At 39.3% G+C, this 11631-nt stretch overlaps 1 protein-coding gene across 2 annotated transcripts in view; it reads right to left on the reverse strand.

Annotated features, from left to right (window-relative positions):
* TDRD7 (tudor domain containing 7) overlaps positions 1-11631 on the reverse strand; it is a 92122-nt gene that overhangs the window by 9824 nt on the left and 70667 nt on the right. For both annotated transcript variants that reach the window (XM_007456384.1, XM_007456385.1), the window contains 4 exons: positions 11316-11450; positions 9457-9543; positions 2868-3002; positions 471-581 (listed from right to left, as the gene is read on the reverse strand). In XM_007456384.1, the coding sequence (XP_007456446.1) occupies positions 471-581; positions 2868-3002; positions 9457-9543; positions 11316-11450 (468 nt within the window). The remainder of the gene's footprint in view (positions 1-470; positions 582-2867; positions 3003-9456; positions 9544-11315; positions 11451-11631) is intronic.

Below are 11631 nucleotides of genomic sequence, written 5' to 3' on the forward strand. Positions count from 1 at the left end.
GGAAAGAAATAAAGCAGTTTAAATAAGTTTTAAACTTATTTAAACAAGCAAATATTTGTTTATAATCCATTTTACTTTAGGGATAAAAGAAAGAAATACCGGACTTATTTAAATGGTCTTTAGAAACATTTATCAAGAGATACATGGTCCTCTGTTGCAGACTTAATTCCTTATCATGGAGCAAAATAGGAGCACGGAATTATCTGCTACCTTATTAATAATCAAAAAATTATATAAAGGGTTTAAAAATAACACTGGAGATATAGGATAAATTCTTAAATAAAAATTAAACCATCAAATATCTTATAGCTACACATGTAACCAACCTCCTGACTATAAAAGTGTGTCAGAGGTGAAAGCATCAGTTTACAGTAAGGTAAAATTCTTTCACAAAAACAGGTGGGGAAAAAAAAAAAGTGAGTCCTTCTGGCTGACAGCCCCCTTTTATCAAGACCAATCAGATAACTAACCTTAATGCTACAGTCTGAGCAATTCAAAACAGAATCTCTTAGCCAAAGCACAGCATCTGGTGTCCACATGCCAATAGACTGTGGAAGATCTGCTAAACAGCACTTTATAGCCTGAAAAGAAAACAGAACGGAAAAGAGGACACGCCATCTTAAAATAGGTACTTATGAGTAGTGTCAATATTATTTTCCTACAAGTCAAATGCTGCCAAGATAGAGAGCAAGCAACAGCAATAGCTAATAATGACAATCACAGTTCTCAGGCTGGAGCATCTGCTATGTTCCTGATCTATTTATATTACTACCATTGTCTTTACTCCTATCATGAGCCAGGGTTATAGCAGGCACTGCACATACTTCTCACCCTACGATACTTCTGCATGGCAGGCCAGTGTTGTGATCTCATTTTACAGACGGTGAAACAGACTCAGAGATACTAACGTGTGTAAGATCACAAAGTCGTGAAGACAAGACTGGGAATTATATCTAGGTCTTCCCTTTATGCCCAACTAAAAAATAAATGAAGTGTCATTTGGATGAAATCTGACTCCTGTTGTAAAAATCTCTGTGGAGGCTTCCGGCTGAATGAAGCATTTCCTGAGTACCCCAGGCATTTGTACTTACCTTCTGAAGGAGGTTGTAATGAGAATTAAGGAGGGAAAGAAAAACTAAAACCCAGTGACAAGCTCAAAGCCTCATTTTCTCTGATGCTTTTTACCTCCCACCATCACTGCACAAGCTTCTGCAGAATGGCTACATCAGGGAGGAAAAGGCAACCCCGGGGACTCCCTCCAGTCTCATGGAAGTCTGAATTGATGGAGGCAATTTTATGCAGGAGATGAAACTTATTTCCAGGATTCCTAGATTTCTTCTTTCCTCTCTGAGCCCCAACCTCCCTGTCATACACCCTCCCTTCATCCTCGGGGGCTCCAAGTCTCCCACTGTGCCCCCTGCATGAGGCACCTTTCTGGGTGGGGAGGAGGTCACTTAGAGCAAAGAGAGCAGACTCTACTAGTGCAGGTGCCAGGTGGGCAAAGAGGGAGTGAGGCGGGCCAGCTGGGGCCTGCGCACTGGAGAGCACAAGCCCTGCAGAGGAGAACGTCATTTCCCAAGCTCCCACAGAGCACTGTGCCATAAAGAGGACTGCTCAATAGAGTCATGTTTTCTAGTTTGTCAAGAGAAGCTAGAAGCAGACAACTAACTCACATTTTAAAACACTATATGAGCCAAGGGCCCAGACCCAATATTCATGGGTCAGCCTTGGCCAACAGGCAATCAGTGTGCTGCTCTGAACCTCTTGGGGAGATGTTGTTAGCCAGAGGCTTGCCCTAGCTGGTTTTAAAGGTTCCCCCAACTTTGCATCTATCAAATAAAAAATCCAGATAAGATTAATAGAAAAAATTATAGTGGCTTTTACCAAGAAAGTACACCTGTGTAACTTTCAGACAGTCAGAAGCAGTGGGACAGATCACCCATCTCCTCCAGCCCCGGAAACCTTTTCTAGGTAAGGCTGACCCTAGATGGATGTTCTAACAAGGGGTACAGAGGCCAGAGGTGTTATCAAGTGAAAGCAACACTCAAAGGTCTAACAATTTTCAATATTATGCTGAGCAGCAATAAGAAAAAATGTGATTCTGAAAATTGGCTTGAACTCAAGTTAAACAGCTTCTCTGTAATAGTTATTTTAGGAAAGGCAACAGTGATTGCAGTGAGAGAAATTATAAAAAGCCATGCTAATTATGGTCAAGTACTGTTTATTCACTGAGTTTTGATACATAAGAAATCTTCTGGTAAATATAGGTCAAGGGGCCCCTTGAAATTATAGAATGTTGAACAATTTTATTTTCAAAGCATGATGGATTTCTGTACAAACTCTACTTCTCCTAAGTAGAAAATAGCTATTAATAATTTTAATTAATTCAAAATAATTCAAACTTCTTATCATCTTGAATTTTTATCAAGAGAGGAAGCATAGACTGAAGTTAATCTTTTCACTAAAATCTATGGGGAGAAGGTTAAATATAAAAATATATCCAAAGAGAATGGTTACCTAATTAAATTAAGAACTCTGGAAGTAAATATTTACATAGAATATCCTGAAACTGTATAGAAGCCAGCACTGGCATCTGATTATTAAAGTGGAACCTCTAACTGGACAACATAGCCTGACGACTCAACATGCTTGAAAACAAACATTTATCAAACAATATTCTGTAAGTCTCACTGGTCTTCTTGTCTAAGCAAAATTTTACATCTGAAAACCAGTGAGCCACCATTTGGATCATTTCCAATTTTGTTAAACTCAATCATCATCAAAAACTGAGAGAGCATCTCACAATGTGATTATGAACACATCCAAATCCCTTTCAGCCAATCTCCGAGGCTTGTAACATATAGTACCTGAGGTGGTACTGCAATCATTTCTTGGAGAAACCGAGGGGGAATTTCCCTGAGCTCGGACACTTTCACAGACGTCACAGTGCCAGAGTCCAGGAATTGAACATCAAGAGCCCGGCTGCTGTGAACATTCGTGATCTGCAACGAGACAAGTGTTGGATGACTTATTAGCATATCCAAAAGGCCACAATGCTTCTGTGCAATTACATTTTGTACAGCTCTAAAATGCATATAAAAAGCAACAAAAACTATCAGTGCTGACTGAATTTTCCCTTATTTTAAAATGTACTTATTTACCAAATAGATATTCTTTTATAGTAGAATTGATTTCAACATCTTGCTGTTAATTCATAAATATAGTAATAATTACTATGTTTTCAATTCTAGGATACTACTGATTGTAAAACAATTTGATACATTATTATATACTGCTGATCGTAAGATACAGTCTGTTCGCCAAAATATTAGGATGTGAGGAAAAAAGAAAACTACTGTGTCTTAGCAATGAGGAAATAATACAGAGAATTCAGAGACAGAATTTTACTTGTAGTAGGTAAATATTATGTATTTTTTTTTTACAGTTAAACTTGGTCTTTTTAAAAATTAATTAATTTATTCATTTTTGGCTATGTTGGGTCTTCATTGCTGCACGCGGGCTTTCTCTAGTTGCGGCGAGTGGGGGCTACTCTTCGTTGCGGTGCGCGGGCATCTCATCACGGTGGCTTCTCTTGTTGCGGAGCACGGGCTCTAGGTGTGCGGTCTAAGTAGTCGTGGCTTGTGGGCTCTACAGCGTGGGCTCAGTAGTTGCGGCTCGTGGGTTCTAGAGCCCAGGCTCAGTAGTTGTGGTGCACGGGCTTAGACGCTCTGCGGCATGTGGGATCTTCCTGGACCAGGGCTTGAACCCATGTCCCCTGCATTGGCAGGCGAATTCTTAACCACTGCACCACCAGGGAGGTCCCAATACTATGTATTTTTAAAACATGACACATTTTGGTATTTTATAGCTTAGTCAGAAAGCCCAATGATACTTTGTGTCATTTGTCAAAAATGGGAACATCATTAATCATTAGAGAAATGCAAATCAAAACTACAATGAGATTTCATCTCACAGTGGTCAGAATGGCCATCATCAAAAAATCTACAAACAATAAATGCTGGAGAGGGTGTGGAGAAAAGGGAACCCTCTTGCACTGTTGGTGGGAATGTAAATTGATACAGCCACTATGGAGAACAGTATGGAGGTTCCTTAAAGAACTAAAAATAGAATTACCATATGACCCAGCAATCCCACTACTGGGCATATACCCAGAGAAAACCATAATTCAAAAAGACACATGCACCCCAATGTTCATTGCAGCACTATTTACAATAGCCAGGACATGGAAGCAACCTAAGCGTCCATCAACAGATGAGTGGATAAAGAAGATGTGGCACATATATACAATGGAATATTACTCAGCCATAAAAAGGAACAAAACTGAGTTATTTGTAGTGAGGTGAATGGATCTAGAGACTGTCATACAGAGTGAGGTAAGTCAGAGAGAGAAAAACAAATACTGTATGCTAACACATATATATGGAATCTAAAAAAAAAGAAAAAAGGAAAAAAAATGGTCAGAAAAACCTAGGGGCAAGACAGGCATAAAGATGCAGACCTACTAGAGAATGGACTTGAGGATATGGGGAGGGGAAAGGGTAAGCTGGGACAAAGTGAGAGAGTGGCATGGACATATATACACTACCAAACGTAAAATAGCTAGCTGGTGGGAAGCAGCCGCATAGCACAGGGAGATCAGCTCAGTGCCTTGTGACCACCTAGGGGGGTGGGATAGGGAGGGCGGGAGGGAGGGAGACGCAAAAAGGAGGAGATATGGGGATATATGTATATGTATAACTGACTCACTTTGTTATAAAGCAGAAACTAACACACCATTGTAAAGCAATTATACTCCAATAAAGATGTTTAAAAAATAAAATGGGTAAGTTACACACTGAATCAAAGCAATAGTTACCTACCTGTGGCCAAATGGCAAGAACACAATGTAAGATTCTGGATGCACCTTTAAATGCCACAATCTCCCCTAATATGCCCCTAAAATGCCATTGTGACACTTGCCATTGTTAAATATTTACAGTGGCCAAATATAGCCCCATGGGGGTGGTTATCTGGGCTGAGATCTCACTCCTACAACTGCACTAACTGCTACCTAAGCGTGGTGGTGCCTTCGGTATGATGACTGTTGAGAACTGGACCACTTTCGTCTTGGAAGTCAGATTCGCCAGAAGTGAAGCCTTTTTCTACTGCCCGAGAGAATGCTTGATTAATATATTAGCATACATTTTAAAATCTCTTAAGACATGATAAACACAAACAGTCCCATGGAGGAATATTTTAAAATGTATTTGTTTATTCAAACATACATACTGAACATATATATTGGTATGGATGGTATCTATTGAATGCTTGTTATATCCAGGCATAACTAGGCTGCAAAGATATACTTCCCCTTCTCAAAGAGCTCCTAGTGCCATGAGAGACGACACAAATACATAAGCATACTATAATGTAGTAAAGGCAATAATGAAGTTGCGCTTGGGGTCCTGTGAGAACACAAGAGGGTGGGTACCTGACCCAGCAGGAAGCAGGTGTTAGGGCAAGCTTTCAGGAGGATGGAATGCCTAGAACTGGTACTTTTCTTTAAAAATTTACTTTTTTGCTTCTTATTTTAGTAAAAGGCCTCCATTGTAGAAAATTTATATACTTAATGACATAAAAATCACTTGTAATCTACTATAGGTTACAATTATCCTTCTAGTCTTTTACCCATGATTCACAAAAGATTAGATTTACAAGAATTACAAAATATTTGTAGATACTATTTCATAGTTGACTGCTTTCCACTCAGTGTCTCATAAAAATATTTCATGTTGTTTGTCTTCTATGTCATCTTAACGTTATTTAAGTCCATCATATAGATACATTGTGACTTATCTATCAAACCACTTTGGCTGGATAATTTGTGTAAATTTGTTTACACAAATTTGTTACTTTAAGAAATAATCATATTTACTGGGCATTTGTATTTCCTTTTTCACAAACTGAAATTTCATAAATTTCACAAATTTATGTCCTTTCAGAGCTGCACCTTAAATGATGAATGGGAGTAAACCAGGTTGATAGGAGTCCAGTTAGGGGCAAATCTGGACATTTCAAATAGAGGGGAGAGGATGGGCAAAGGCACACACATACTTCTTACGTGTGGGGCCTACAAGCATTTTGGTTACGTTACAGCATAAAATGAGAGGCCGGGCAAGGCAAGAGGTGAGGCTGGGAGACAGGCAAAGGCAAGGTCTAAGAGAAGCAGATATCATGCCTTTAAGAACTAAGATTTTACCCTGTGGATGAGAAGCCAATGTCAGGCCTTAAGTAGAAGAATGAGATGGCCAGCTTCCTAAAATTGTTGGTGAGGGCTTTAGGATCAGATAGATTTGGTTTTAAATCTCAGCTCTCCCACTTTTTAGCTGGATGACTTTCCTCATCAGTAAGAATGGGGATAACAGGGTTTTGTGAACATGAAATGAGATCAGTCATGTTTAAAAAAGCATTTAGTGTCATGGAAACAGTAAGTCTCGTCATAAGTTGGATGTATAATTATTTGCATTTTGGGTTGCTACTCTTAGTGATACGGAGCTCGACTAGAGGAAGTCGGGAGTGAAGGCAGAGGAACTAGCTGGTGTGGTACTGCGGTGTTCCAGGCAAGAATTAACAAAGTTGTAAAATCAGCAGTGTTCAGTGATTAGATGCACTTGGGGCTGAGGAAGATGCAGGAGTCAAAGATAACTCTTAAGAAACAGCCTGAATGGCTGCATGAATGGAGGTACCACTAAAATAGAGATAAGGGAGAAAGGTAAGGATGGGGAAAGATAATTTTGGCTTCAGACATGTAGAACTTAAAAAGAGTTTGTGAGATGGACAATTAGGCTGGCTTTTTGCTCAAATCTGCAGCCCATCAAGGACTGGAAAACAAATTTGGGAGTCATTAGGGCCAAAACGGTACCTGAAACTATGAGATAGGATTACCTAGAAGGACGCAGAGGCCGAGAAGAGTGATGAGCCTAGACAGGACTTAGGGGCACTGACATTTCAGAAGTGGGGGTGGAAGGAGGTTTGGGTGAAAAATTAGAGAAGGAATTATTAGACTATCATGAGGAAAATTAGGATTTGATAACATGGTAGCCTAGTGAGAAGAGAATTTCAAGTTCCAACACTGTTCGATGCAGCACAGAGGTCTGGTACGACAAGACCTGGAAGATACTAATTCAACTGCACAATTAAGATGCTGTTCACAAGAACAGGCTCTGTGATGCAGTGTGGGCAGAAGTCATGTGGCAGTGACTGAGGACTGACTGGAAGATGGTGCAGAGTGAATGCAGACCACTTCTACAGGGAAACAGGGAGAGTAGTGGCCACTGCACTGAATAAAGTTGGTTGGACGTACAGAATAAGTTCAGAATGTATAGGCACTAAAGTTTAGACAAGTTACAATGTCAAGAGCAAATACATCACTTAAACACAGGATCTGCTTTTCATTAATCATCTTTCTTTCCTTAACTTTCTATGCATCACTAAGAGAATGAACACTTTTGCTACCTCAAAAGTAGACAATACACAACTTGATAGTAATAAAAATAATACTAGATATTTATCTAAAGTATTTGAGCATACACTGAGAAGGTATTTTTGCCAAAAAGGCATAGCCTGATTCCACACACGGAGAAACTCAAGTTGAGAGACACTCTACAACACCCTGCTACTCTTCAAGAGGCCACAAACAACAAAGACTGAGCAACTGCCAGGTTGGAGGAAACTAAGAAGACATGACAACTAAATACATCTTGGGATCCTGGACCAGAAAAAGGACATATGGAGGACAATCTGGGAAATGTCAGTATGTTCTGCAGATTAGTTAATAATATTGTACCAATGTTAATTTCCTGATTTTGATAATCGTTATGTAAGATGTTAACAATTGGAGATGGTGGGTAAAGGGCATATGGGAACTCCTTAAAATATTTTTGCAACTTTCTAAAAGTCTGAAATTACTTCAAAATAAAAGGTTAAAAAATTAAGTATTTGTGCATTTATATATTATACACTAAAGAGCACAGAGCTTTAAAATTCAGATAATGTCGTGTTCTTTTTAACAAATCATGTTTTGAAGTTTATAGCTAAGCACCCAAATCTTAGTCATATAACTCCAGATCTCAACTTTCTGACACACATTCACATTGACAATAATTATTTCCAAACTGATGCTTTCATTAAAGTGGCCATGACCAAGATTTACTTAAATAAAGGGAAAATCAGTATAATTTAGTTATCACAATGCTGCTATGCAGTAATAAAACTCAATAAAGCAATGATTCTTACTTAGGGTTGGTTTCTTTGAGAATCTTAAGAAAATTATGAATACTTTCCCTCCAAAATACACAATAAACACACATACACACAATTTGCATACAACTGTTGGGGAGGGGTCCAGGCGCTCCCTGTAAGCAGAGGTCTTTGCACCTAGGTTAAGCACCACTGTGGAAAAAAAAAAAAATTAAGCCCAGATTTGCAATTTTACTAACTGGGCAAAATAGATATAAAAAAAAAAAAAAAAAAAAAAAAAGAAGAAGACGAAGAAAAGAAAGAGACCACAAAAATCCAAAACCTACCTTTGAAAAACATACAGAGATTTATGACAAAACATAACAAACCTCCTTGCAAATTCATAACTGAGCTTGTAAGAAAATAAAACAATTATTAGGCCCTGGAAATAGAGGAATATGTGAACACTGAAACCCAAGCCATCCTGGGCAGGGGTGAGGGAGGACATGAGATGCCCCCAAGAAGCCAGAACACTCAAAGGGCTACCCCTCGAGGGAGGGATGACTCTGGAGAGCAATTAGGCATTCCCTATGCCCAGAAGTTCCACTCCTACGTATGTACTCTGGGAGATATGCACAGGAAGGTTCATGGTAGTGCTGTTTACAGCAAAAAATTCGACACAATCTAAATATCCATTGTCAGAAGAATGGAGTGATAATGTTGGCATATTCATACACTGTTACAGCATACAGCAGGGAAAACAGATTACATCACAAACATAATGAATGAAAAAGCATGTTATAGAAGAATCAATACATCTTACAATTTGTGTAAATTTTTAAGACATTCATTTAGTTATACTTTATTCATGTTTTTACTATAAATACTACATATACTATTCACTTCTACATTTTAAATATCTCTACATTGAAATATACAGATAGTAAAAGTATGTGTGTATAGACAAAAATATAGTCAAAGTCTAAAGCAGTGAATAGGAAGGAGAAACACCAAATTCAGCTGGTAGCTCCCCCAGGGGTGGGAGTAAAAGAAAGGGCTGCAGACAGGGAGCATCAACTGTATTGGTTTTATGTATCATGTTTTATTTCTTAACCTGGTGATGAGTATATGGATGCTTACTCCAGTTTTTAAAAACCTCATTTATATGTCTGAAATATTTCATCTTAAGTTTAAAAAAAGTCAAGTGACTGATTTTACCTCTACTCGTAACCATTTTCCTTTGCAATGGAAGAGGCAGATTTTCCCACAGAAGGGTAATGAAACGAAGTACTCAGAGGTCATGTGCTGCAAAACAGAAACGCATGACACTTATTATTCTCAGCAAAGAGCACGTTGCTACACCATGAGAGAAACACCGCTGTGGCACAGGCAAACTGCTTCACCCGTATGTGATCAGACTTTCGGCGAGGTGTGTGCTACAGTGGACGCAGCACATGTACGGGGCTGTAGGGCTTCTGCCTTGTTTCTCATATGTTGGTGGCAGCCATCTACCCTCCTTCCTTGCACATGGCTCATAAATCAGCCTTGTTAAAATGTCTAAAAATGTTAGCATGGAGGTCAGTATAATTCATCCAGGCTCAGGCACCATCAGTTAAACACAAAGAGGGAAGATGAATCCGATAAAATGAACAGCCTGTATGAAAGGGAAGCAGTTAGGCTAGCTGTTCATAAGGCCTCCTCTTTTCATCTTTTAACATTCAAGATTCAAAGATAAGATTTTAATCCAAAACAAAAGAAACATTATCAACACAAATATGGATATGAGTGCCAGTTCAATGTTGTTCAATGTTTTCATCCTCCTCCTCTGCTGTAGCTTGAAATGGGGGACCTGCCATTGCCTCTTTCCTTCAGGGTGAATGTTTCTGCTCTCCCCAAAGGCAATGTCTCCTTCCACTTGAGTTTCCAGGGCGCTAAGAACTATCAAGAGTGCTTTTCACCATTATAGATTATAAGCACATGCATGCAAATGAGTAACTACAGTCACCCTCTGAATGTCTCAGATTTCTCTAGGATAGATCAGCAAATCAGACTTAAGTAATGACCTTGAGATACAAGCTAAGACATCTGTAACAGAGAAAGAGGTAAAGCTATAGATCTAACGTCTCGATTCTAGGCTGTAGTCTAAATACAAGTTTAATCCACTTCAGCAAATATTTTGGAATACGTATTTTATGTAAGACACCAGATAACTTACTACAGTACCTAAATGAATTAGGTACTTACCAGAAGCTGGTGAGGCTCAGTCTCTGCCCTCAGGAAGCCTATACTCTAGTAAAGCAAACAAATACCCAAACAGCTAAAACAATGCTGCATACAAGTGTCATGAGGCACTTGGGGTGCTCTGTAGGTCAGAGGCAAGGGTTCACTTCCAGGTGAGGGGGTCAGAGATGAAGCGGCATCAGAGTTTAGTCACTTGGAAACCACAGCATATTGTGGATTACAACTATAATGTCCAAATGGAGGTAAGGAAATCCCTTCAGGACCTTAAAACAAAACCTCTACAGATCCTGATTCAGAAAATAATACTAGAATTAAAGGGAAAAGAGATTACTAATAAATGTAAACTGCAGAACCACATTTTCCAAGGCGCAGGTTCTCTCAGGGACCATAAAGAGGTTGGGGAGTGATGCCTCGGGAGTTTTATTCTCCTTCTAAATTCCATGGTTCCGTCTTTGCCTAGGCAGAGGAGCCAGCTGCTCGAGCAGACAGTCACAGGCAGCTGCACTGTAGGCTCATCAACTGCACCTTGTGAATGACAAATCTACCGGTTGTTGCACACTTTCTATTTGCCAGGCCCTGTGCTGATAATAAGCAGCCTTGTGACTAGTCCTCATAACAATCCTGTGGGTACTCACTATTATTATCCTCATTTTACCATGAAGAAACTAGTGCGGATTTTTGTTTTTGTTTTAAATTCTGAAGTCTGGGGCTCTTACCCTCTATTTTAGAGAGTCTACCTTAAAATATACAAAACTTACTACACATGTACTATTTAGTGACTCCTTTTGTTTGCAATGTTAGGACTCATCTTAGAGGTGGATGCTGCTTGGCCATACCTTACAATGAAAGTATTCCTCTATCTTATGCAGAAGGTCATTGAGCTTGTTCAAACCTTTACAAGGCACCTGGCAGTAGAGTGTGCCGTCGGAGCAAATATTAGTCACTCTGACATTTGTGTACATGGCATCGACCTGAAACAAAGGACACACCAAGGATGTGAGAACAGAGTGCAGCTCTTACCTACCTAAGGGTATCTATCTAAATAACTCATTGAAAATTTCTGCGCTTTTCAGTCTTCTAAGCAAGCTGGAGGACAGATAGAATGAAATTCGTAACGTAAATGTGAAAAACTAGTTTGCATACCACTCTTTC

This window comes from Lipotes vexillifer, unplaced genomic scaffold, assembly GCF_000442215.2.
Source record: "Lipotes vexillifer unplaced genomic scaffold, Lipotes_vexillifer_v1.1 scaffold630, whole genome shotgun sequence".
NCBI classification, from domain to species: domain Eukaryota; kingdom Metazoa; phylum Chordata; class Mammalia; order Artiodactyla; family Lipotidae; genus Lipotes; species Lipotes vexillifer.